Genomic DNA, 26,806 nt, shown 5'->3' with positions numbered 1-26,806 from the left:
TATACTGTCTGCAAGTATGTTCTCCCATTTGGTAGGTTGCCTTGTCATTTTGCTGATGGTGTCCCTCACTGTGCAAAAGTTTTGTTTTGTTTAGATTTTACTTTATTTTATTGAAGATTTTATTTTATTTTTATTTTTATGTATTTATTATCTTTAACGAAAATTTTTAACATTTTTTTATTTTTGAGAGAGAGAGAGACAGAGCATGAGCAGGGGAGGGGCAGAGAGAGAGAGAAAGAGAGAGGGAGACACAGAATCCAAAGCAGACTCCAGGCTCTGAACTGTCAGCACAGATCCTGACACGGAGCTCAATCCCACAAACTGCGAGATCATGACCTGAGCTGAAGTCGGATGCTTAACTGAGTCACCCAGGCGCCCCTTTATTTTATTTTTAAAGAAATCTCTACACCCAACATGGGGTTCAGACTCACAACCCTGAGATAAAGAGCTGAATGCTCCACTGACTGAGCCAGCCAGGCACCCCTGTAGAAGATTTTTATTTTGGTGTAGCTACAACAGTTTTATTTTGATTTTGTTTCCCTGGCCTGAGGAGATGTATCCAGAAAAATATTTCTGTGGTCCATGTCAAAGAAATGACTGCCTATGTTTTCTTATAGGAAAATTATAGTTGCAGGTCTCAATTGCATATTAGACCTTCTCACTTTTTGTCTTTCACATATTTTATAAATGTTTTCTCAGCTTCTCATTTGCTTTATATATTTTCTCATATATTTTTCTAGGAAAATTTAAAGTTTGGGTGCATTCAAATATATCTTTCTTTTTTAGCTTTCTGGTTTCCAGGCTAATTACTTAGCAATTTTTTTCTACTCCAAAGTTATGTAAGTATTATTATTTTCTTTTTAAAATTTTTATTCTGTTTTTTAATATATTGTTTTAGATTTAAATATTTATTATGAAATCTTTTTTTTATTTTTGAGATTGAGAAGAGAGAGAGAGAGAGAGAGAGAATCCCAAGCAGGCTCCACACTATCAGCACAGAGCCTGATGTGGGGCTCCATCCCATGAACTGTGAAATCATGACCTGAGCCAACATCAAGAGTCAGACATTCAACTGACTGAGCCACACAGGGCCCCCCAATTGAACTTTAAAATCTTTTAAACCAGTTCTAGGGTCACCTGGCTGGCTCAGTTGGTAGACCATGCAACTCTTGATCTCAGGGTTGGAGTCTGAGCCATACATTGGGTGCAGAAAATACTTAAAAAAATAAAATCATTTACACCAGTTCAAATTGTATTGTCCAGCTAGACCTTCCAACACAATCCTATTTTTTTTAATGTTTTGTTTATTTCTGAGAGAGAGAGAGAGAGCATGAGCAGGGGAGGGTCAGAGAGAGAGGGAGATACAGAATCTGAAACTGCTCCAGGCTCTGAGCTAGCTGTCAGCACAGAGCCCAACACGGGGCTTAAACCCACGAACTGTGAGATCATGACCTGAGCCGAAGTCGGATGTTCAACCAACTGAGCCACCCAGGCGCCCCACCAATACAATCTTAAAGGGGAGTGGTAACCCCTGTCTTGATCCAGATTTTAGTAGAAACAACTTTGATATATCCATTTAGTTTGATTGATTGATTGATTGATTGATTTTAGTTTGCCTTATAATTTTGGGTTCTGGTAAATAGTCTATCACATTTAAGTATATTTCTTCTATTCCTTTTAAATTTATGCCCTTGTTAGGAAAAGATAGAGAATTCTATCAAATGTCTTTCTTCCTTCTCATCAAGTGCCTTTCTGAGTATTCAGGGATATAATTGCAAAATTTTTCTCCTTGATTTACAAGAAAATGAGCTATCCTTTTTGTTTCCTAGAATACACCCTGAATTACTTTCCTGTTACCGCTATAGCAAACAACCACAAAGTTAGTAACACAAACCAACACAAATGTATTATATTGTGTTGTAAGAAGAGTGTGCTGGTATTGCATGTGCCCTCCCTTACATTTTTCTGCAGTATGCTCTGGTTTCCACCCCATTTACTCCACCTAAGCTGCTCTTGCTAAAGGCACCAGTGACTTCCATGTTGCCACATTCCAGGGCCTCAGTTCCTCTATCTTCTGAGTCCTCTCACGAGAATTTGATCCTGTGGACCCTATTCCCCTTCCTTCTGTTGTGCCCGAATCGCGAGTCCCCAGAGACCACCAAGGAGCCGACACCGATGCAAGTACATAAGGGTCTTTATTACAAGCTCGAGCAGGGGCTCGCCCATCAACCGGCACAGTGGCAGTAGGGTAAAGCCCTGAACAATAGCGAGCAGGGTTTTTGTGGGGTAAGGGACGGGGGTGTTACAGTGCACATGTTGTATGTATAGCATCATCACATAAGCACCAATCATAATTGTACAGCACCCATGGTAATAGTTTTGACCATTCAGTATCTGTGAGGTGTTTGTTAACTTTTGGCGGGACCCAGTCATGACCTTTGAAAATGACCAATTATGAGATGAGTTCAAAGGGCCACAGTAGGCAAGCTATGAGTGATTAGCCTAGTTTGTACAAAGCAACTATCTATAATCCTTAGTCCTTGACTCAGACCATAGGAATGTTTTTAACTTCTTTTGATTGGCTGATCTGAGGGTTGTCCGAGGGTGGGTTCAGCCTTGAGCGATCTGAGGCTTTTCCTGGACCTGGGGCTACGTGCAGCCTGAGGTTGCTCTTAATGGAGGCCTTAATCTCAAAATGACATTACTTAGGTGCCTGCCTGCCTTCCTTCCTTCCTTCCTTCCTTCCTTCCTTTTTCTTTCTTCTTTTTCTACTTCTTTTTTTTTTTAATGTTTATTTCAGGGGCGCCTGGGTGGCTCAGTCGGTTAAGCATCCAACTCTCCGTTTCGGCTCAGGTTATGTATCACTGTTTTGTGGGTTCAAGCCTTATATCGGGCTCTGTGCTGACAGTGTGGAACCTGCTTGGGATTCTCTCTCTCTCTCTCTCTCTCTCACCCCTGCCCCCCCTCCAAAATAAATAAATAAATAAACTAAAAAAAAAAAAAGAATGTGTTGATGGTGACAGAACTCTGTGATTACACTGGGGGGAAAAAACAAACAGAAACCTGTCTGCATGTGAATTACATCTCATTAAAGCTGTTCGCAGGAAAGAAGGAAATGGCTCTGGGTTGAGAGTGACCAGGCAGAGGCAAGAAGGTAGCCCAGGAGATCAACTGCCTTCATCAGACGACAGAGGAACAACATCCTGGGCCCAGCGGTGCTTGCCTGTGGGTGTGAGGCAGGGTGTGGCGAACACCGGGGGCTGGGGGGACAGGGAGGAAGGAGGGTTCCTTTATCGAACTCTTGGCAGCACGGCAGCACGAATAATCTTGAGAACATAAAATGGGTCATTCCACTGTGTGGCTTGAGCCTCAGTGGTTTCCCGCTGCCGGTAGAACCACATCTGGCCTCAGCCTCACAGCCTCGAAGCCCGGCTGCCTCGGCCAAGTCACTCAGGCCCTCTCATGTGTTAAATCCCAGTGTGGGTGCCACTTTCTCAGCGACCTCCCCCAACCTCACATCAAGTCAGGGGCTCTTGCTGTCCTGCATAGCACTTGTCAGAATCTGGAGTCATGGGCTGAATTGCATAATCATTCGTTTTTTGCTCACCTCCCCCACTAAACTGCAAGCTCTTCCATGGCAGGGATCTTTTCTCCTGTGATTAAGCCTCCAGTGCTCGGGCAAGAGCATGGTATGTGGAATGCACTGGAACATTGTGTGGGTGGATGAATGTATGAAATGAGTGCATGTGTGAGAAGCTAGTAAGCAACGGGTCAAGGAACCTTCTGAAAGGAGAATCAAATTACAGAGACTCAAAAATGTAAGAGACAACCCACAGAATGAGAGAGAATATTTGCAAATCATATATTTGATATGGGATTAGTATCCAGAATATGTAAAGAAGTCTTAAAACTCAGACAAAACCACAACAACAGTAACAACTACCACCAAATGAAAAATGGAAAAGGAACTTAGACATTTCTCCAAAGGAGATATACAAATGGCCACGCAGCACACTGAAAGATGCTCAAAAGCACTATTCATTCGGGAAATGCAAATGAATACCACAGGGAGATACTACTTCACACTCCTTAAGACGACTGCTGTTAAAAAAAAAAAAAACAATAACAAAAACAAAACAGAAAATAACTAGTGTTGCTGACAATGTGGAGAAATTGGAGGCCTGGTGCATTGCCAGTGGTGTATTTTCTCAGTCTCTGTGGAAAACAGTTTGGTGGTCCTTCAAAAAGGTAAACATAGAATGACACAGGATTCAGCAATTCCACTCCTGGGTATATGCAGATACCCAGATCTGTATGCGACAGATGCTTGTACCCCCAGTGTTCAAAGCAACATTAGTCACAAGAGCTAAAAGGTGGAACCAACTCAAATGTCCATCAATGGATTAGTGGATAAACAAAATGTAGTATCTATATAACAAGATTATTCGGTTCTAGAAAGAAAGGAAATTCTGATACGTGCTACTACATGGATAGAACTTGAAAATATTGTGTTGAGTTAAATAACCATACACAAAAGACAAATGTTCCACAATTCCACTTGTATCAGGTACCTAGAACAGGCAAATTTCTAGAGACAGACTAGAGGTCACTGGGGACTGGGGAGGGAGATGGGGGGGGTCAGTGCTTAAATGGTAGCATTTCGGTTAGAGAAGATGAAAATGTCCTGGAGAAAAATAGTGGTGATATTTGCACAACACTGTGAATGTATGTAATCCCATTCAATTGTACACTTAAAAATGGCTAAAAGGGTTAATTTTTTTGTTAGGCATATTTTACCACAATAAAAAAAATTTTTTTTAACGTAAGGAATGAGTTAGCCATCAGTACATTTTGAACACCTGGCAGAAGGATTCAACCACAGTGAGCGACGCGGCCAAAGCCTTGGGAGACCAGAGTCAATGCCTGGAAAGTCCAAAACCAACGGTTGTAGCCTTCTGCCCTGAAGAAGGTTCGCTGAGCGAACCGAAGGGGGCGTGTTAGGATCTCCTTTTCCCGGTCGCGCTCTGCGGCGGGCCCCACCCCTGGGACGTTCCGCCTCCGCCTTTGTTTCTACAGCACCAAACAGACGAATTCGGCGTGGTTTGAATGGCTTAGGAGTCTTCACGGGGTGTGGGAGGGGCGATCGCCGGTAATACAATCGTGATCGCGGAGCTGGAGGGGCAGAGCCCGGCAGCGTGGGGGCGGGGGTGCGTTTGGGACCCTAGTCTCCGGCTCTACCCATTGCGCCGGCGTGTCTGTCTTTGAGAGTCCTGCTCACAAGTGTGGTCCCTGCCCGCCAGCACGTTCGGGAGGCTGCTGGTGCTGAGGTGCCGGGGCGATGGGGAGACACTCGTGTCCTGACATTCTCAATCTTACCACTAAAGAGGATTGTAAAGTTTGGCATCTACAAATAGTGAGTGTTGAGCATTAAAACGATGGAAAATACCGAGAAACAAAACAAGAAAATTCACCCACGCTTGCATCATCTAGAGTCCCTTTAAACATTTTGGATTATACCTTGTGTGTGGGGGTATAGATATAGATATAGATATAGATATATACATATGTATATATGTATGTAGATTAACACACATACACATTCTATATATGTGTGTAGTTATACATATTTCAGAAAGTTGAGCCATACTATTACTGTTTCATGAATTGTTTTTCATGAAAGGAATATTGTAAACGGCTTTTCAAAACTATACTCCTCAGTCATCATTTTAAATAACTGTGGAGTGTTCCATTATAGAGATCACTTTTTCTCAATTTTTTTTTCATGATTGTCACCCAAAGGAGACTTTGTGGACAGTTTTTCCCCTAATGCTTCCTTCCCCACATGAAATGTTAATAGCATAGACATACGGTATATCATTTTAGGTGGCCGTAAACCATGGTAATAGTGAAGATTGTATTCGCCTCTTCCCCACACTCAAGAACTAATTTTTGCCCCCTTAAGAGGTGATATCACCCCAGGTAAGAATGTATGGTAAAGCTGTACCACAATTTATTCAATACAACAATAGACATTTAAAGTTGTTTTCTAAAATTTTCCCATTTCGGACTACAATAAACATTCTTCCTTTTTGAAAGTAAGCTCTATGCCCAACAGTGGACTCAAACTCACCACCCCAACATCAAGAGTCCCACACTCTACTGATGAGCCAGCCAGGTGCCCCTCAAAAAAATTTTTTTTAATTTATTTTGAGAGAGAGAGAGATGGCAGGGAGGGGCAGAGAGAGGGAGACAGAATCCCAAGCAGGCTCCACACTGTCAGCACAGAGCCCAACGTGGGGCTCCATCCCAGAACAGTGAGATCGTGACCTGAGCCGAAACCAAGAGTTGGATGCTCAACCTACTGAGCCACCCAGCCACCCTAAGGGACATAGGTTTTTAAGACTTTGAATATATATTGCCAATAGTCCTTCAGGCAGACTGTACCAATTTGCATTCCAACTGCAGTGCAATGCGTGTGCATGGTACCTCCCTGCGTTCTTTCCCTTTCCAGCTCTATTATTACTTTTTTAAAAAAATAGTATTTATTTATTTATTTATTTTGAAAATGAGAGAGAGAGCATGCAGAAGGGGCAGAGAGAGAGGAATCCCAAGCAGGCTCCACAATATCAGCAAGGAGCCTGATGAGGAACTTCTGAACTCTGAGATCACCACCTGAGCTGAGATCAGGAGTTGGATGCTTCACTGATTGAGCCACCCAGGCACTTCATATTATTACTCTTTTTAATAACAGTCATTACTCTGAAAATTAGTGGTGAAAGCTGTTGCATTGTTCTCTTATTTAATTTGTATTTCTTTGGCCACAGTGTTTTAATATAACGTTAACATAGTTTTACATGTTCCATATACCACTTGTTAATTTTGTAATCTGCTCTTTCCCACATACAATTATATCACAAACATTTCTTCACAATATAAAAAAAATCTATAAAAACAAAATTTTAATGTTTTTCGTTAATGCTTCAAAAGACTGCAATGCGCCATCACAAAAATTAAGTGGAATATACCAGTTTCTATCAAAACTATGTCATTAATTTTAAGACAAAATGCTGCCAATTAAACTATAACATCCCACTGGTTTTTAAAACATCCTTATATTAGAGAGATTAAACTGTGAAAAGATGTTATTTTAGAATTGATGAAAGATATAGATGATGAATAAATACATGCTTTATCTCTGTGTGGGAAAGGGCTTTCTAAGCTTAAAGACAAAAGAAAGTATCCATGGCTTTGACCTCATCAAAATGAAAAACTTCCTTTTAAAGTTTATTTTTTGAGAGAATCCCAAGCAGTCTCGGCACTGTAAGCGCAGAGCCCACGTGGAGCTCCATCTGATGAACCGTAAGATCAAGACCTGAGCTGAAATCAAGAGTCAGATACTTAACTGACTGAGCCAGCCAGGTGCCCCAAAACGTCCTTATTTCTAAATATTAATAACAAGTAAACGGTAAGCGAACAGAAAGATATTTGGGGCAGCTGTGGCCAAGGGTTAATTGCCTTAGGGGCACCTGGGTGGCTCAGTCGGTCTCAGGTCATGATCTCACGGTTCGTGGGTTCAAGCCCCACATTGGGCTCAGTGCTGACAGCTAGCTCAGGGCCTGGAGCCTGCTTCAGATTCTGTATCTCCCTCTCTCTCTGACCCTCCCCTGCTCACGCTGTCTCTCTCTCTCAGAAATAAATAAAACATTAAAAATTTTTAAAAAGGGTTAATTGCCTTAATAAAGACCAAAAGATCACTGGAGAAAGCAATCAAGCTGACAATTTACATAAGAGGGAGGTTGGCTATAAATGAATAAAATGTATTCTACCTCACTGGTAATCAAAGAGATGCAAATTAGAGATATGAATTTACATCAGCAAAGATTAGTGGAAAGGAAATTTTCAGGGCCAGCAAAGTAAGGGACAGAAAATCCTCACGCACCACAGAGAGGATTTGTCAAGTGCTATAGCCTTTATTAGTGGCCTTCAAAAGATTCAGATCCTTTCATTAAATAATTTTACTCATAGAAATTTATCCTGAGGAAATGATCTAGTCTTTCTGTGATGATACATCACATTTTTTTTGAAGTTTATTGTCAAGTTGGTTTCCATATAACACCCAGTGCTCATCCCCCCAAGTACCCTCCTCCATGCCCATCACCCCCCCTTTCCCTCTTCCTCACCCCCTTCAGTCCTCAGTTTGTTCTCAGCATTCAAGAGTCTCTCATGGTTTGCCTTACATTGATTTTTTAAAAAAAGATTTTTAAGTAATCTCTACACCCTTTGTGGGGCTCTCAAACCCACAATGCCAAGATCAAAAGTTGCATGTTCCACTGACTGAGCCAGCCAGGCACCCACATTCTTATGTTGGGAGAAAATCCCAGGAAACTAGAGGAAAAAATCTAAGAAAAATAAACATCTTAGAAGTGTGTCCATATTGTTAAAATGTAGGATTTTTTTATTTTTTATTTTTATTGTTTTGGTTATTTCTGAGAGGAGAGAGAGAGAGAGAGAGAGAGACAGTGTGAGCAGGGGAGGGTCAGAGACACACACAGAATCCGAAACAGGCTCCAGGCTCTGAGCTGTCAGCACAGAACCTAACATGAGGCTTGGAACCATGAACCGTGAGATCATGACCTGAGCCAAAGTCGGACACTTAACCGACTGAGCCACCCAGGTGGCCCTAAAATGCAGGATTTTTTAATGCACTACCAAGGCGATCAGGGTTTTTCCTCATCTGATTATAAACCAGTGTTCTTTGGTCATTTAATGAGACCAGAACTCTCAAACGTTGTATATCTGGGTGTTAATTATACCTCAACTAAAGCAAAAAATTAGAAGAAACCTCTGGGAGGTGTCTTTGTGATATCCTGGAGAGAGAATCCAAAAGCAAAAAAATGTTTTCCTTCTTTGTGAATCGCCCAGAAGTAGACCTCCTGTCTGGAAGATTTGGGAGTCCCACATTTTGGTGACTTCAGCCAAAATGTCATTTCCTCTAGTTCTGTTTTCATTTGAGGGCAGGCAGCATTTTTCACCCTACGTTCTGTGTCCCTCTCACTCCCAGTCATGGAGTTTTCCTTTACAAACAGCTCATACTGCTCCCTGTTGAAGACCCGCTCATGTACCCAGTACAAGACCCAGTACAAGACTCCCTTGTACTTGGAGTTAACAGCCTTGCCAAGACCTAAATGGCCTGTCAGGGTCCTTTAAAGATCCGGCCCTTCCCCACCTCTGGGATCCTATCACCATCCCTCTTTACTCTATTGATGAATCCTTTAGATTTCTCAAACCTGTCAAAACTGGATGGGCTTCCAGATCAATTACACTTGGACAGGAACATTTGGGCTTTGCCCATATCCTTTCATAGTGGGGTTCAGTTAGGAAGGTTAGGCTTTCACTGTCCAACACTACTTTATTGCTAACTTTCTTTTTTAACGTTTATTTATTTTTGAGAGACAGAGCGTGAACAGGAAAGGGGCAGAGAGAGGGAGACACACAATCCGAAGCAGGCTCCAGGCTCTGAGCTGTCAGCACAGAGCCCAATGTGGGGCTCGAACCCACAGACCCCAAGATCATGACCTGAGCCAAAGTCGGTCGCTTAACCGACTGAGCCATCCAGGCGCCCCTATTGCTAACTTCTTTATGGCCTGTGTCCGTAGGTCTGAGGTGGAGAGGACAGGCATGTAAGTTCCCTGCAGTGCTGGTGGGGATCACGAACATCACTCATCTTGTGCCATACGCGCACACGGGGTGACGCGGGGTCATTTTCCAGCGTCTCCTCCGGGGAAAGGGACTTAACAGTATCCACTTAGTCTTGGAAGAATTAGGTGGGAACCCGCTCCGGAGAGCCGGGTCTGGCGCTCACGAGTTGCAGCGGGACGCGGCATCCGGCCACCCTTTCTCGTGCCAGCGCCCCGCGGCGTTCAGGGCCTTCCTACCCGGCGCCGCGGCGGGCGGGGGCGGGGGTGGTGGTGTCTGCGGGGGTGCGAGTTCGTTAGGGCAAAAGCCGGGTACGGGACTGAGGCACGCGCACGGGGACCTCGCGCGGGTCCGGGCCTCAGGCCCGACGGTGGCAGGTAAGGGGAGAGGAGGCACAAACGTCTTGGACATGCTTCCCGTGTCGTAGCCCCCAGGTAGTCATAAACTGGCTCTGGGGAGAAAAGGGGTACAGTCGGCGCCAGAGCGGGGAGCAGCTGCCCCTTCAGGTCAGCCCGGTGCGCGGATAACAGGCTAGGGTAGGGATAGGAACATAGCCCCCGAACCACAACCCAGATCTCGGGACTACCTTTCATACGGTCACTACAGGGAATTGATTGCCGCCATTCCCCTCCCCCACTCTGGCGGGTAAGGGGACAGAACGGCTTGAAGGAAGACGCATGCGCATGAAACTAGATCATAAACCGCGGAGGCTCGAAGTTCAATAATCGCGGATTGGCGCAAGCGCAAGAAAGCCCAGCGGGTTTATGGAGGTGGGAGGGGGAAAAAAATGAGCCCAAGACGCATGCGCGTAATAATATGCTAGCTAGAGGGAGCCCGGCTCATGAAATTACGCATGCGTCTGAGCTCTGTGTGACGCAAGGGGGCGGTGCGGGCACCTAGCTGCGCGTGCGCAGAGCTTGTTCAAAGGGCCTTATTTAGGTTGCGCAGGCGCCTGCTGGCCATTTCTTCTCAGCCACGCCGAAGTGGTGTGTTCAGGTGAGTGAGTGTCCTTCTGTGTTTGCTACCTAGCGGCCCCCGAGGATGTCAATTTTGCGAGGACTGCTTGGTCCCAGCCCTCGGTAGAGCCTGGAGGGCCTTGGCAAGGTGCGGGCTGCAACTAGAAGCTAAGAGCAGTTCGCTGAGTAGCGGCGGGGCCGCCGAGGCCTGCAGGCCGTGTCGACTCTATTGTGTGAGATGTCGGAGGAGGCGGAGCGGAAGCGGCCGCCGCCATTTCCTTGCTTCCACGCTGGCGCTAGGCCAGGGCCCCCTCGGCTTGGGACACCGGTACCTGGTTCCCACAGCGGCTTCGGGGTCCCGGCCGCTGGCCAAGAAGGTGTTAGTGTTGGAATTGCTGGGGTCCGGGCGTCCGCACGGGCTCGCCTCTGATTTGGGCTCCGCGGACCGTCGGGTGCCTCGAGGGCGGAGGGCTGTTGAATTTTAACATTTCCCTGTTCTGACGTTCATCCGTCGCCTTGCAGTCTGTTTGGACGCCAGGACCCACTAAGAGACCATGATGTTGGGCACCGAAGGCGGAGAGGGATTCGTGGTGAAGGTCCGGGGCTTGCCTTGGTCTTGCTCGGCAGACGAAGTACAGCGCTTTTTTTCTGGTGAGTTTGAAGCGGAGGCGGGAGTTCGGGGCCAGAGCCCGCGGGGCGCACAGTCGGGCCGGGAGGCGGTCGTGCCGGGGCTGGGCGGGGCGGGCCGGGCCCGAGGCGCCCCCTGGCGGGGCGCGGGCGGCAGCCGTTCCCGCTGGGCTGCGCGCGCCCCGCCGGCCGCTGTTACGCAATGGAAATTGCGAAAGCCCCGCCCGCCCTCCGAGCCCTCTTAGGGGAGTGCGGCCTCTCTGGCTGATTTTTTTGTTTGCTTTACCTACGTTTAAGCACCAGTCTTTCTACCGCTATCGTTTCGAAGGGATAAATGGGATTTTTCTTTTCATCTTGAGAAAATTGCTCAGTAGCTGGGCAAACAATAATATTTTGCAAAACCTTGAAGTGTAGCAACTTCCAATTTTGGTTATGTTCTTAAAACAGGGCATTTGACTTGAGAAAGTTAAAATGTCACTTCTTAATTTCAGACAATTTTCCTAATCAAGATTTGGTAATTGTGAAGAGTTCTTGCTCCTCTAGATCTTGATCTGGCTCACTTTACAGTTCAGGACCCTGAAGCCCAGGGAAGTTTTCTTGTCTACATAGCTCTTTCCCAGTATGTAGGTTTCCTGAATAATTTCTACCAAAATGTACTTGTTCTCATTGCTAGTGTGAGTTCAGACTGATAAAGCTGTATTTGGAAGAAATTTACAGGTTTTGGAAGGACACTTGTAGTATTGACTTACTATCTGAATTTAGCCTGGGTAACGGAAAACGACCTGTAAATCGAGAACCAAGTACACTGGAAGCCACCTTGCGGTGAGCAAGACTGGGTTTGGCTTCAGCTGTGCAACTTGGAGCATTTTAACTTGCTAACATTGATCCCCACTTAGGTGAGTATTGGCCCTGCAAATTTGGATTCGCAGGAGAAATTATAATGTTGCTGCTAGTAAGGTAAAACCAAGTGCCCCAGACCAAAACTTGAAACAGTACTCAGAAAATGCCATAAAATCACAAAGTCCAGACTTGACTTTATGAGAGATTACAAAGAATGTTTAATGGAGAAGACGTGGAAATGATTTTGTTAAAAAACTGCTTTGGATTTTGAATTTTGTTGATATAATGGGAATATGTCATCTAGGGAATAAGGAAGTTTGGGAGAAGTTAACTGCTTTAAGTACTAGAAAAGAGGCCCTGGGATTTGGTAATTAATATTGCCCATTCTAGGCTTTGCAAAAGCTCCGCTTTGTAGCGGAGGCATGCATAGGCGTTTCATCTGTATCACCCAGAGGTGGTTTGGTTTTTTTTTTTTAGTTTTAAATTCTGTATTAACGGTTGTTTTCTTTCCAGACTGCAAAATTCAAAATGGGGCTCAAGGTATTCGTTTCATCTACACCAGAGAAGGCAGACCGAGTGGCGAGGCTTTTGTTGAACTTGAATCAGAAGATGAAGTCAAATTGGCCCTGAAAAAAGACAGAGAAACTATGGGACACAGATATGTTGAAGGTTTGATTTATGTTGCCCTAGTAACAGTAAATAAAAGCATTAAACACATAGAGCTCTATCTTACCCCTTCTGAATTTTAGGTATTTGACCGCATGGAAATGGTCATCTAAGGGAGTTTATGGCAGCTCTTCCTAGATTATCTAAAGACCCAGGAAGTCTGAACTTCGTTCCCTGACTTTCCAAAATTGACTAATTCTAAGCACCTCTTTCAGTATTCAAGTCAAACAACGTTGAAATGGATTGGGTGTTGAAGCATACTGGTCCAAATAGTCCTGACACGGCCAATGATGGCTTTGTACGGCTTAGAGGACTCCCCTTTGGATGTAGCAAGGAAGAAATTGTTCAGTTCTTCTCAGGTATGTAGTTGTGTTTGTTACTGAGCAGTGAGTTTCTGGTTAGCTTCTGGCAACATGTGATTTAATAGACCTTAAAGTTGAGTAGCTTAGATATTAAACAGGTGTGAGTATATTCAGGTGAATTAAATATTTTCTTCTTCCTGGAGACCTTCAAATAATTTAAGCCCATCTTAAAGGTGGAAATTAAGTACTTTGAAAATGCTAACTTTGCCTATATTTAGTATTGTAGTTCAGAGTAGATCTTTGAGGATTGTCCTCAACAGCTTAACTACTTCCTCACAATGCTGTTCAGCAATGTACTTCAAGTTAAAGGTAAGATCCCTTAACATTAGATTAGTATGAGTTAGGTTGTTGTAATTTATGGCAAGTGCCTGTGTTTTAAGACAAATTGGGTCATGGGCCCAGAAATGTCTCTAATGGCCTAATTCTTAGTGGGGGAGAAAAATAATTTATGGAAGCAACTGGTTGTTTTAGCCAGGGAATTATGAAGTTAAAGTCAGTCTAATGTAAGAGTAGTTTGAATGTAGTCTCAATGTCTGAAAGACAGAAAGTATTTTGAAATTGTTCTGGGCCTAAAGTATTTGAATGTTTTTATGCTGAAGAGCTGATAAAATTGCATGTGTAGCAGAATGTTAGATCATATATTTTAAATACTATTTTAATACTCGTGATAAGTGGAATTAAGAAATCCTTTCATGGTTCAGTATAGTATGTATTAAAATCTTGACTTAGATGTGTATCAAGTCCTAATATTTTGCCAGAATTCTTGAAATCAAGTCTGTTTTGATTGTTTTTGTCTAAATTGGTGAGAATTGAATGCTATCTGTCAACGTTAAATATGAACATAATTTCATATCTTCTAGGAAAGTGCTTTAAGCCCTTTTTGTAAGCTTGGGAATGTATCCACGGAAAGGATTTTTCATAGACGGAATTTCCAGAAGTGAATCATACTACTGTTAGAGCATAAGAGTGCATGATTGTGCTGTGTAGATCAGTTGTTTGTTGAAAAGTTTAGATTGTATGTTTGTCAATTATATGACTTAAGCAATGTTTCAATTTGTATTTAAAATGTGTAAATGTGTAATTTTTTAAAAGTTGAAGTTCCACTAACTTAGAACATTGAAATATAAAATGAGGTAAAAGGTGTGTTTTAAGTAGAGTAACTGTTGTATTTAATGCTTGAAACTTTATTAAACTTTTGTGTAATTCTCATCTTTAATTTGCGTAGATTAGTGTGTTAATTGTTGAATTCTTAATGCATCCTGTGTTCATGTTTTTTTTCTTACATATTGTGCCATGGGGTGTGTTAAGAATTGAGTTAATACTTTGTAATAATGGAACTTCATATTACAATGCATATGTAAAAAAATACTTGTTGAAAGCATACCGTTCACCTAAAGTTAAAATTCTGGTTTATTTAAAGCTATAAGAAGAATCATTTCTGGGCTTGTGATGTTAATATTGCCCCCCTACTGGGGTTATTTGTCCTTGGGTTGAAGGGTTGGAAATCGTGCCAAATGGGATAACATTGCCGGTGGACTTCCAGGGGAGGAGTACGGGGGAGGCCTTCGTGCAGTTTGCTTCACAGGAAATAGCTGAAAAGGCTCTAAAGAAACACAAGGAAAGAATAGGGCACAGGTGGGGATGGATGGTTGGTTGGATTTGTCACTTTTCTTATGGTAAACAATTAAATCCATATTCTCTCTGCTTAGAAGAAAGAAATCTATTTTCGAGTCCCAGTTAATTGATGTTTGGCCATTATTTCCAAATTCCTACATTAAAATCCCATGAAACATTCAGACAACAGTTTAGGTTTTAAAATTGTCCCCAGTTAATTTGGTCTCCCTTACAATACTGTAAGATTCCAAATGCTAATCAATAGAGTTGAGAGACTATGGCTTTAAAAAATGTTAATGCAAACCTGGCTTTAGCTGTAATAACACCCACCTAGTAAATTAATATTACCATAAGAAAATGTGATACTTTCTGATCTTGTTTTTAAAGTTGAAATGCAACAAACTTTTTCTTGCTGTATAAATATTCTGCATATGTATTAATAAGCATAGCTTTCAAGAAATTGTCACAAAAGGTTTTATTCTCTTTGCTTGTGACTATTTTTCATTGAAGCATGCGCTTACCTATGCTGATTCCTACTAAAAGCATAGGCTTGGGGTATTATTGGCGAAAGGAAATGTGTAGTGTGGGCTAGACTGTTGGCGGAGGCTGGCTTTTTAGCCCACTTGCTATACATGCTGCCAATGGATTTAAGACATGAAATGTTGAAAGTTGAGTGGAATTCGTTCCCTCCTAAAACACTTTTATTTATAGTACTCCTCTCTACCCCTAAGGTTGGGCTCTCTGCCTCAGAGGAGTGAATTGTACTCTATAAATATAGTTTACATTAAATCTTACAATTGAGTGAATTTCTGGTCATTGCCTATGCAAATATAAGAAATCTGGCTTTAAATATTAGTCAGTTTCATGGCTATGACTACATTGTTTTCTTGTGTAACTAAATACCTGTATGAAATGAACTAATGTTTTCTCTCCCTTCCCCATCCCCTTCCTTCGTGAACAATGCTTTAGGTATATCGAAATCTTTAAGAGCAGTCGAGCTGAAGTTAGAACTCACTATGATCCACCACGAAAGCTTATGGCCATGCAGCGGCCAGGTCCCTATGACAGACCTGGAGCTGGCAGAGGGTATAACAGCATTGGCAGAGGAGCTGGCTTTGAACGCATGAGACGTGGTGCTTATGGAGGAGGTACGTCAGAATACGCAGGCATCACAAGGTCTGTTCCTTGTGTAACTGTTTTCATTGGATTGATTGTACTTCTTGTCTTTCAGGTTACGGAGGCTATGATGATTATAATGGATATAATGATGGCTATGGATTTGGGTCAGATAGATTTGGAAGAGGTAAGGTAAGAATTGAATTTCTCAACTGAAGGATACTTACACTCTTGTCCATCTAGACCTCAATTACTGTTTTTCAGGAATGTCTGATCACAGATACGGGGATGGTGGCTCTACTTTCCAGAGCACAACAGGACATTGTGTACACATGCGGGGATTACCTTACAGAGCTACTGAGAATGACATTTATAATGTAAGTGTAAGATAAACTTACAGGCTGTGTATTTCAGGAGAGCAGTAAAAACTTGGTTCTTAGTCTAAGTGGAACAGTATGCTATAAATTTTTTGTGCCAATAGAGATTTGACTTTATTCTCTGAAATTCCTTCTATTTATCAGTTCTTCTCACCTCTGAACCCTGTGAGAGTACATATTGAAATTGGTCCTGATGGCAGAGTAACTGGTGAAGCAGATGTTGAGTTTGCAACTCATGAAGATGCTGTGGCAGCTATGTCAAAAGACAAAGCAAATATGCGTAAGTGAGACTTAAGTGTATTGGGGATCTCTTTACAGATGATTGACCACTGATAGAGAAATAGTAAGGGTGTATGAGAAATTTTGTTGTGATAATGGGTTAGTTCTTTGTGTTTAAAAAGTGTGGGTTTTAAAAATTAGTGTGATTGGAAGGGGTTTGTGATAAGAACATGAACTTGAATTAATTATGTTCTTAACTGACAAACTTCATGTAGATGAATGTTTAAATCAAAAGGCTGGTTTTTGAAACCTGCAGTTAGTTGCCCGAGAAGCAGCTAGGATTTTTTTTTACCAAAAGAATTTGAAGTTCACAGATCTACTTGTTTAAGAACTTAAAAGTGCTTAACTTTTTTTCTTTCACCAACAAACACTTTCAAACTTTTTTTTTTCTCATTTCAGAACACAGATATGTAGAACTCTTCTTGAATTCTACAGCAGGAGCAAGCGGTGGTGCTTACGGTAGCCAAATGCTAGGAGGCATGGGTTTGTGTAAATATCACTTTAGTGTCTTTTTTTTAAGCTAACCTTGTATGCCTTTTCTCTCATTTCAGAACACAGATATGTAGAACTCTTCTTGAATTCTACAGCAGGAGCAAGCGGTGGTGCTTATGGTAGCCAAATGATGGGAGGCATGGGCTTGTGTAAATATCGTTAGTTTTTTTAAAAACCAAAACATATCTATATAAGTCGATTATATAAGTTAAGTTAATTTATATTTTAATGAGTTTAGCAATAATTCAGTTAAGCAAAGAGTTTTCGATTTGAATTGTGTGGCTTTTTAAAATCCTTGTGAGTTACATAAAACTGTAGATAATTTTAAGTACTTTTGGGGGAGGGGATGGCAGAAACTAGTTGAATTGTCTTTATGAAGTAGAAGTTTAAAATGAATACTTAGTAAAAAGCACGGGATCAATAAATTTTTGGGCGTGGTTAGTTGGGCATAAGTAGGTGTTCAGTGATAACCTGTGTATTGACATAACCTTAACTATAAATTATGGGGGTCAAACCCCACTAAATCTAGTTATGCAGTATCCTAAGGTCTTTTCAAAATGCCTCTACTTTATGGAATCATGTGGATTTAGTCCTGCTGATGTGCATACTGTTGGCCTTTCGGTTTATAAATGACTAGTTATTATAACGATAGAAAGGTAGTTTTGGTCATAGGCAATAGGCAGAAGGAGGCAGAAGATTATAGTAATATTGAGATCAAGACTGGAAAATCATAGATTTAGAATTACAAGCCCGGTACCACCAGGTACCACATTACATATGGAACAAGGTTCTAATGTTCTCTTAACTTAACAGCAAACCAGTCCAGTTATGGCGGCCCAGCCAGTCAGCAGCTGAGTGGTGGTTATGGAGGTGGCTATGGCGGCCAGAGCAGCATGAGTGGATATGGTAAGTGTGTTTTTCTGTATACTGGAGATAAGTTTTAGGCAGATTTCTTTAGTTGGGGGAATATGCAGGCTCCTTTTTGGTGAAAATGGGGTTAATAAATATGCTTTTGATCCAAATGTAACTTGTTCTTTTAATAGCTTAATTTTCAGAACCAATCTTTGGGAGGGGGAAGTGTTCTATAAATTAGTCATTGCAACTTGGAATAATGTCGAGCCAGAAAACATCTGCCTCCATTTATTAAAAAATTACTGATTTTTTTTTTTTCTTTTCGTTAGCATTAAATCCATTTTAGATGGAGGGAGAATTTTATATAGTAGACTGGTGGTTGGGTTCAGGACCGTATTTACTAGTCAGTTTTATCCTAGGATTGCTTTTATTTGATTTTTTTTTCAATTGGTCTAAAGAATGGTGATTTTGGTATTATAGTCTTACCCTACAAAATCCTTTTGCAGACCAAGTTTTACAGGAAAACTCCAGTGATTTTCAATCAAACATTGCATAGGTAAATATTTTCTCAAAAAATATAATTTAAATTCCCAATAGCAAATACTGATATGTTGTAATAACACTATTTCTATAGCAGTCAATGGCTCTGACTTAACTCCATGGAGGCTGCCATTTTGGGCACAGTGAGTTGCCTTTTAGTCCAACTTTTGTCGTCTCACTTCCTGCCCACCATGAATAGGAAAAGCAAGAGACTGCCCCTGTCCTCCCTATTCATATATGCCATTCGATGGACACATTGTGAATGTTTATGGTAAAAATTTTTTTTTAAAATGCCTTGTTTAGCTTTAAAAACGACATGAAGTAATTTTGCAATTTTTGAAAAACACTAGTTTTCCTTTAAACTTAATTTTCTATGTTGATCCTGAAGCATCCAATTAAATGGTAGCACGAGAGTCTGGCAAGTTGGTACTGCAGAGAAAAGGGATTAATTGAGACTTGTTTGGAGTCGGGAGTCCCCTTTCCCAAACATGCTTCTCGCCACTTGGACAGCAGCCATTTGTACTCGTATACTTTTTAAACTTTTTCTTGGAATGCTATATTTTATTTGACTGATAACCTGATAATTCTCCTGACTTGTCACCTTGATCTCTTTGCAGGCAGCCAAGGAGCAGTGAACAGCAGCTACTACAGTAGTGGAAGCCGTGCATCTATGGGAGTGAACGGAATGGGAGGGATGTCTAGCATGTCCAGTATGAGTGGTGGATGGGGAATGTAATTGATCCTGATCACTGACTTTTGGTCAACATTTTTTAAAGAAAAAAAAGTTTAACAGTTTTGCAATACAAGCTTGTGATTTATGCTTACTCTAAGTGGAAATCAGGATTGTTTTAAAGACTTAAGGTTCAGTATTTTTGAACACAAACATTCTAGGATGTAACAACTGAGTAAACTATAACTGTTAAACAATTTTCAGCTTTTCTCTAGTTATATTGTAGGATGTACTTAAGCAGTAAGTGTATTTAGGTTAAAGCAGTTGAATTATGTTAAATGTTGCTCTTCTACCACATTACATTGAACACTGTTTGGATGCATGTTGAAAGACATGCTTTTTTTTGTAAAACTCAATATAGGAGCTGTGTCTACAATTAAAAGTGAAAACATTTGGCATGTTTGTTAATTCTAGTTTCATTTAATAACCTAAGGCACGTAAGTTTAAGCTTTTTTTTTTTTTTTTTTTTTTTAAGTTAAGGGGGGGAAATTTGAGACGCAATACCAATACTTTAGGATTTTGGTCTTGGTGTTTGTATGAAATTCTGAGGCCTTGATTTAAATCTTTCATTGTATTGTGATTTCCTTTTAGGTGTATTGCGCTAAGTGAAACTTGTCAAATAAATCTTCCTTTTAAAAACTGTACTTTGTCTTGTCTGTGCTTCAGTGTCATGTGGACTATTTCTTGGTGCTCTATTCCTGCCCCGGGGCGTAGGTGACAGTGGCCCACGTCTCTGGCTGTGGCAGAGAGGCTTGGCAGTTGAGGCTGTTGTGTAGATGTCGTCAGACTTCTCTTCCTCCGGTGCAATTGAAGGTAAATGGAGCTCATGGGGCCCTTGTGGAAGGGCTGTTTGGCCTGGCTGCACAGGACCTAACCTGAACCGCCTCTGGCTCGCTAGGTGCTGCACAAAACACAGGGAGAGGCGGAAGTGCTCACTGCATGTTCTGCATGTCCGCGGAGGCCTGCCGCAGGCATGGCCGAGAAGGAAGTGCCAGAGCTAGCAGGGGACTGATCAGGAGCTGCCCTTCCTGTTCTGGTGGCATCCCTGAATTCTTGCCTACGTGGGGTTTGGGGTGTCTTCTAGAAGGAGCTAGCCCTCTTAAAAGGTGTGATTCCCAGCGTCCCTTCAGTACATGCTTAACACTGCAGACTCCGCTTCAGCTGAATTGAGGATGTGAAGCCACTTTCACTTGCTTGTGACTGCTGGAGATTGTCCCCTTTCATCTTGGGGTGAGCTTTGGTTATAATCCTAGCAGTTTCTAAGCATCTGTAGATGGCAGCATTGCACAGAAACACACGAGAGGCCCTGCAGACCAACCGGTGCTGTCCCACAAGGCAGAGGGGAGCGGCCTGTAGTTGGCCTGGGGCGGTGTTCCCAGAATCCTTAGCCTGTCTTCTGGTTTTGAGACCTGGTTTTTATGGGAGGCCATTTTTCTTTGGTTTTTGTTGTTTTTTTTTTTGTTCATTTTCTTAGTTTTTTGTTTGTTTTTTTTGGTTTCTTTTGATCTTATTTTTGTTATTGAGAAGGCTGGGGGGGGGGGGGCGGGGGGTGGGTTCCTTATCTGGCTTTTCAGTTCACTTGTTTTATACACAGGAACCTCTTTGTTGAGAAAAGGCCCCTTCCCCTTCCTGGAGTAAGGCTAAGCTAATCCAGAACAGTCTGCCTTGTGAAAAGGGAGTCTTGAACCATTCTGGCTCGTTGGAACCTTGTGCTCCATCGACCTGCACCACCCAGGTGCTTGTTAGAGCAGAACCTCCAGGTGCTGTCCGGAGGTGCGCCCCCATCCCTGGCTACCTGACCTGTGCACTTAAGCTTGAGAAGAATTGCCTTAAGACTACTGTCCCTCTTTGCCCGGGTCAAGAAGGTCACCCTACCACAGCCTGAGGATTCTGGAGTTCATATTTGATGAGGTGGGTAGGAAAGTTCTGCCTCACTGCAACTTGGCGCGAGGATCTATTGTGAGTAACACCTGAGTGTCTGTTGTTTCTGGGCGGGGAGAGGGAGGTTGGGAATAGAAAGTTGGTGTGAAGGAAAGAGCAGAGAGCTGCACAGTGGTGGGAAACATTCCTACTTAGTGGTCAAAACAGGAGTCTGGAATTCTTCCTTCTCTGTGTGGGCACGTGAGAGCCTGGAAGTGAGGTGACAAACCCAAGGCTCCCCAGCGAGCTGGAGTCCAAATTGGGTGCACTGAAAACCGGGTGCCGCTCTACTGCCAGATCAGTGTGGGGTGTGGTTCAGGATAGAAGCACTTCAGAAACCTCTGGGTGCTGGAGATTTAGAAAGCTGCTCAGATGAAATGAGAGAAGGAAGGGGAGGTGTCCCCTTGGCCGCTGCTTCCACTGCCATCTACTTCCTGATAGGCCCCTACCTCACAGAGCCACCCAGGTTTCTACCTCACTCTGTCCCCCTGACCCCACAGTTGTGTTTAAGGGAGCAGCACGTGTGGACTCTGAGCCAGGCTGTGGGGAACCTTCTGTAGGGTAAGAGCCCAGGAAGGAGGAGAGCCAGGGCCTTGAGCTGAGCAGGCGGGACTGGGCAGGGAGCGCAGGGAGCACAGGGAGTCTCTGGAGGGGTGGGAGAGAAGGCGGAGGCTCGGCCGGACAGCATTACAGCACTTGGGCGGGGGCGGGGTGAGCATGTGCTGAGCCCATTGCCACAGCTGAGTGCAGCCATCCCAGCCCTACTCTTGAAATTCAGTAAGGACTACCTGGCAGGGGCCTCCCACAGGCATCTTCCTCTGCAGTCCACTTGCATACAGGACGAGCTTCTGAGCTTCGGTGAGGGGTGTGAGGTCACTGCCTCCAGGCCTGTTGGACTCAATGGCCCTTCTCGTTGTCAGCTCACGGCCTGGGCACAGTCTGTACGGGAACCCGGCAGGCTCACCTCAAAGGCAGCTGCCCTCCTTGAGGGCCTTTAGTCCCTGCCCCGAGGCCGCCCCCAATCCCGGTGACACGGACACAGTACCTACGCTCTCTGCACCGGAGTGAAAAATAAACGATTTTATTGCAGGTCCAAAGACACATACTCACAAGGGTGTGATGTGGCAGACCTCTGGCCTCTGAGGTGGGAAGGCACAGTGAGGGGGCACACTACCGGTCGCTCACTACACTAGTACAACTGCCGTAAAACTAGGCAATTTTTGAGAAGTGAAAAATGACAGTAGCAAAATCATGAAGTTACATCGGAGCCAAAGCCAGTGACGTAGCTGAGTGGTAAGGAAGCGTTTCAACCCAGACAGGTTAGCAGACAGACGGTTAACTCCACACAGTCTGGGAAGGAGGCGTGTACCTTCCAGGCTGCCATGCTGGGTGTACAGCCCACCAGGATCGCGTCCCTTCCAGATGCTCCTGGGAAACCAGCTTCCCCAAGCTCCTGGGCATCCCCCCGAGACCCACACAGAGTTTGGCACTGTTCCGAGGCTGTGTTGCGACGCCCGCGGGCCTAGGAGCCGGTGGATGAGGAGCAGCGCTGCAGGAGCAGCGTGTGGCAGCTGTCGCACACACGCACGGGCTTGGGGTAGGAGGGCAGCGCCAGCTCGTTGCTGGAGCACGTGTTGCAGAAGATGTGGCCGCAGTTGCGGCAGTGGTGCTGCAGGACAGAGAGGCCGTCAGGGGTGGCATGCCTGCTGTGCTCCCCCGTCCCTACACCCGCTCTGTTCTCACAGCCTGTGCAAGTCTGCCTGAGGCGTTACGATCCCTCCCCCGGATGCAGGCGTCCGTTTGGAAGGGGTCTTTGCAGACCTTCGTTTCTGCGGTCCTGTGTCGTTGCGGGCCACAGAATGGTGGAGGGGGCACGCGCGGGCATCACCCTCTTCCTTCAGAACGTGCTTCCAGGGGCTGGGAGCTTGGGCTCAGTCCCTGCGGTCCCTGCGCTCCGGGGCGGGCCTCCAGGATTCTTTAGCCAGCCAGCCCCTCCTGATGGGCGTCTTACTTTGTGAGGAGCTGCCTAAACCTTGGGCACGACGCCGAGACTAGGATCCATGTCGCTTCTGCCAGGAGCCCTCCCACATCGGCCCGGACAATGGACCTCGGCCAGGCCATTCACGGGTGGGGACACAGAGGCCCCAGCAGGCCTTGTGGAAAAGCAGGATCTCAACAGCAGCCTTGGATGGCTGTTTTGCCACAGGGCAGTGGGTTTGGGAGTTTTGTCCACAGAGGCCGTTAGCAGGGATGACGGGCACGCGCACCTGCATAGTGGGGGGCGGGCTACTGCTGGGCGTGGGGGTTTCCAGTTTGGCTTGGAAATTGGTCACCCAAAGCCCTGTCAGCGGTGGACTAAAGGTACAGGACCTTGTGTTCCAGGTTCCTGGAACCTGAGGGCAGGCTACACACTGGCAGAGACAGACGTACCAGGGCACCGGCCCCGCCCAGATGCCAGTGCGCTTTTGGTGCCACCTGGGTGCCTGTCCTGAGGCTTGCTGCCCACAGGTTCTCTAGAGAGTTTTGGCCTCCCTTAGCCAGATGTTGGTCCTGTTGCTTAAAGCGAACTTACAGTGATCCGTGCACCTACACTAGCCCTGTGCACAAGCGGGGAAGCCACCTGCACGCGCCAGCAGACCAGCAAGTGTGATCACAGTGCGGGGCCCAGTGCCACGGGAAGGGTGGGAGGGGAGCCCCACGTACCTTTCTTCGGGAAATGGAGAACTCCTTCTCACACTGCTTACAGTGCGTCGCTTCGTCGTCTTTCAGCCACGTGTGGCCCTGGGCAGGAGAGAGTGCAGAATCCCAGGTTACCGCCTGGCTCCTGACGGACCTCGGATGGCGCAGCATCAGCGGCCGGCCGCCTCTCTCATAGCACCTTTGGAGGGACACCAGACGGGGCCTCCTAGGGCCTCCCTGCTCTGACCGCGGCCCATGTGCTGTCCTCTGGCCCTGGCTTCCCAGCCCCTGCAGTTCCACCCCGCCCCCCCAACCCCGGCCTCCAGTCTGATTCCCCAGCGTCCCGGGAACTGGAGACTCCCCCCTCCCCCCTTTCAATAAATGCCCTTCGGCGGAGGTAATGCAAGTCAGCATCTGATGCCTGCAAACCGAGCCTGGCTGAGCCGGTCTCCACAGTCCCCACCCCCCCCACCCCACGCTGAACTGGTGGGAGGGGGAGGGGCTAGCCTGGCCAGCTAGACCAGGCCTGCGACAGCGGTCCCTGTTGAGATGGGCCCTTCTCCACAGGCTGAGCCCCTGACCCTCAGAGCAAGGCGGGGAGGCAGGAGTCTCCAATCTGCCAAGACAGCAGCAGATGCTCTGAAAGCTGTCTTTCTAAAGGAAAAGGACGACAAGGAGGTGTAATTTATTCAGTCGCAGGGACTGAGTTTTCAAAGGGGCTGAAGGCCTGAGAATCATTTCTGGCTCCTTAGCCTCTGGTGGAGGTCACTTTCTTGGTGACAGAGTGACCCTAGGAGCTGCAGCCCTGCGCCCAACAGCTCCTCCCTCGGGTGTTGCTAGCTGCCACTGTTGGACACTTCTGGGCAGTTTTTCAGGGACAGAGAAGACAGGCAGCTCACGGCGACCCCATCCAAGGTGTTGCCCACCTGCAAGGGCAGGGAAGGTGCGTGACGTTAAGTGTGAGTCCGGGCTGCTGAGTCTGCCTCCGCCCAGTGTGCATGCACTAGGGTCTCCATCCAGGAGAGGCCGGATGCTCCTGCCCGTGGGCGGTCCATTCTGCTCTGAATGCTCCCTGTCCCAACCCTGGTGGGCCAGCCTGGCGCCTGTGCCAGGTCACCTGGTCCCCACTTTCCCACTCTCCGTAGGTGGGTGCCTCATCCTGCCCTCCCTGAGGTGGTCCAGAAACGCGGCCCAGCTCACGGCTTGAATGGTCCCCAGAAATAGCAGGGTGGCCTCCGGCCCCTCACTTGCAGGGAGAGGTCTCACGCTCCTTACTCAACAATCCCCGGGTCTCTTTTCTGCCACTTTGCGCTTGTTCATTTGGGCACCTGTGTGGCAGGCTTGGGGCGGAACTACAGCCAACAGCCGGGGAGCTGGGAGCCGGGCCCCGCCGCCGGACAGCATCACCTCCCACCACGTCACCTGGCTCCGAGCGCCACAGAAGCCTGAGCCACACACACTCCCCTGACATGTGACAAAACCCAAGAGTGCACGGGGGCATTCCAGTGAGCTGACCAAGAGCCCACCAAGAGCCGCTCTAGGGCAGTGATTCTTATGCTAATAACATCAACAATCCAGTACCTTCAGTGCCTTATTTACTTCTTTGATGTCTTCCATCTTCAGCTTTGACCTTAAGAAAAAAAGGCAAAAAAAAAAAAAAAATCATTTAGAAGCAGTGAGAGGCTCTCAACAGCAACTGTCTGGCTTCGGGAGACAGGGCTTATAGAGAGAGCTGTCCCATAACACGAGTCATTCCAGAACACTTTCTACCTTTTCATCATCCCAGAACCACCTCTTCATGTTGGCTCATGTCTACCACACTGAGGCTGAGCCTGTGGACTGAATGTGGCCAAAGAACAGACTGTTGAGCCTGCAAGGTTTCAAAAGACTGAAATAGCTGCAGTTATTTAATGATTGAGGACATGGGCGCCTGGGTGGCTCAGTCAGTAAACATCTGACTCTTGGTTTTGGCTTGGGTCATGATCTCACAGCTTCATGAGTTTGTGCCCCACATGAGGCTTGGATTCTCTCTCTCCTCTGTCAGCCCTTCCCCGACTTGCACTGTCTCTCAAAAGAAATAAACTTGAAAAATGATAAAGATTGAGGATAATGTCCCAGAAGTCCAGGTTCCTGGCTTCTCTGGGCAACCACTCCTGCGTGTGGCATGTGCTGGAGTGGGGGGTGTGGGGTCCCCCCACCGCAGGAACCAGAATCTGCAGAGCTCTCCAGGCCCCTTTTCCGCCGCCTGTTCCTTCTAGAACAGTTCTGCTCAGAGACATGGTCATTTGCCCTTGCTCCATTCTTATTAGAGTAAGACCAATTCCTTAGTTGTCCACATAAACAACAGGACTGAACACAGTCTAAACCGGCAGGATTAACCCAGATAAAATGAAAACGGAAGAAGTTGTAATTGTGGGTGGGCGTGGCAGGGGGGATGGTCTGAGCCCTTAAAAGCAGAGATTAGCCTAAACTGTCACTGGATTAGCCTAACCAAGTGTCAAAGTGGTCAGGCCCGGAGACACGAGCTAGTCTTCTGGGGGAGGATTAGGAAACTGAGCATCAGGGCCTTTAGAAAAAGCTGTGCCCTCCCGCCCTGAGCAGCTCAGGAGCAGGCCTGCAGACTGACCGGCAGCTGCCCAGGGTGGGGGCGGTGGGGAGACCTGGGGACAGCGGGTGAGGAGGGCGTCCTGACTGTGCCAGTGCTTGCCCGGGAAATACGGTTTGGGAAGGATCCAGACTCTGGCGACATAAAGAAACCAGGCAGCTGTGTCTGGCTGGTGGAGGGATCTGAGGAGAACCTTCTCGGTCACCTGGTGTGGGTGACATGAAGGTGGGGGGGAGAGAGGGAGCACAAAGGAGCTCCTGGGAAATCCCTGCCAGTGTCACATGTCCTGACACAGCAACCCCTGCACAGCCCAACTGAGGGACATCCTGTTCAGTGTGTGCCGCTTCAGTGTTTCTAGTTTCTTCTCCTGGTTGTCCCCATCTCTGGGCCTTTTCCGGTCAGGGTTGGATTCAGTGCAGAGCCCGAGCCGAGGCTGTGCCGGCCATGAGAGCCCT

At 45.7% G+C, this 26,806-nt stretch overlaps 2 protein-coding genes across 10 annotated transcripts in view; one reads left to right on the top strand and one right to left on the bottom strand.

Moving 5' to 3' along the window:
• The first annotated feature begins 10,595 nt into the window (after window positions 1-10,595).
• On the top strand, window positions 10,596-19,789 carry HNRNPH1 (heterogeneous nuclear ribonucleoprotein H1). 8 transcript variants are annotated; one of them, XM_039252814.1, is made up of 14 exons: window positions 10,596-10,692; window positions 11,175-11,303; window positions 12,633-12,788; window positions 13,001-13,144; window positions 14,644-14,782; window positions 15,731-15,909; window positions 15,993-16,064; window positions 16,121-16,254; window positions 16,399-16,534; window positions 16,933-16,992; window positions 17,085-17,144; window positions 17,839-17,931; window positions 18,384-18,433; window positions 19,035-19,122. In XM_039252814.1, the coding sequence occupies exons 2-13, from the start codon at window positions 11,207-11,209 to the stop codon at window positions 18,431-18,433; spliced, it is 1,320 nt and encodes a 439-aa protein (XP_039108745.1). In that variant the 5' UTR covers window positions 10,596-10,692; window positions 11,175-11,206; the 3' UTR covers window positions 19,035-19,122. The 8 variants fall into 8 exon arrangements, with proteins under 8 accessions (XP_039108745.1, XP_039108742.1, XP_039108746.1 ...); XM_039252813.1 differs by having other exon boundaries at window positions 10,597-10,692; window positions 17,085-17,174; XM_039252811.1 differs by lacking the exon at window positions 18,384-18,433 and having other exon boundaries at window positions 19,035-19,789.
• Window positions 19,790-22,125: 2,336 nt separating this feature from the next.
• The window catches only part of RUFY1 (RUN and FYVE domain containing 1), a 58,204-nt gene continuing 53,523 nt past the window's right edge, over window positions 22,126-26,806 (bottom strand). For both annotated transcript variants that reach the window (XM_039252849.1, XM_039252850.1), the window contains exons 16-18: window positions 25,328-25,376; window positions 23,771-23,848; window positions 22,126-22,736 (exon numbers count right to left, since the gene is read on the bottom strand). In XM_039252849.1, the coding sequence (XP_039108780.1) occupies window positions 22,590-22,736; window positions 23,771-23,848; window positions 25,328-25,376 (274 nt within the window). In that variant the 3' untranslated portion in view covers window positions 22,126-22,589. The remainder of the gene's footprint in view (window positions 22,737-23,770; window positions 23,849-25,327; window positions 25,377-26,806) is intronic.

The sequence above is a fragment of the Hyaena hyaena genome, unplaced genomic scaffold (genome assembly GCF_003009895.1).
Source record: "Hyaena hyaena isolate Hyena2069 unplaced genomic scaffold, ASM300989v1 scaffold_428, whole genome shotgun sequence".
Taxonomy (NCBI): Eukaryota; Metazoa; Chordata; class Mammalia; order Carnivora; family Hyaenidae; genus Hyaena; species Hyaena hyaena.
The sequence above is the reverse complement of the archived record's forward strand: the minus strand, read 5'-3'. Positions and strand labels throughout refer to the sequence as shown.

Excerpts from the sequence above, each read along its gene's own strand:
- HNRNPH1 (XM_039252810.1), top strand. The coding sequence starts at position 11,207 with ATGATGTTGGGCACCGAAGGCGGAGAGGGATTCGTGGTGAAGGTCCGG. Across the intron at positions 15,910-15,992 it reads ACGTGGTGCTTATGGAGGAG|GTTACGGAGGCTATGATGAT; the intron begins GTACGTCAGAAT and ends CTTGTCTTTCAG. Across the intron at positions 16,065-16,120 it reads GTCAGATAGATTTGGAAGAG|ACCTCAATTACTGTTTTTCA; the intron begins GTAAGGTAAGAA and ends TTGTCCATCTAG.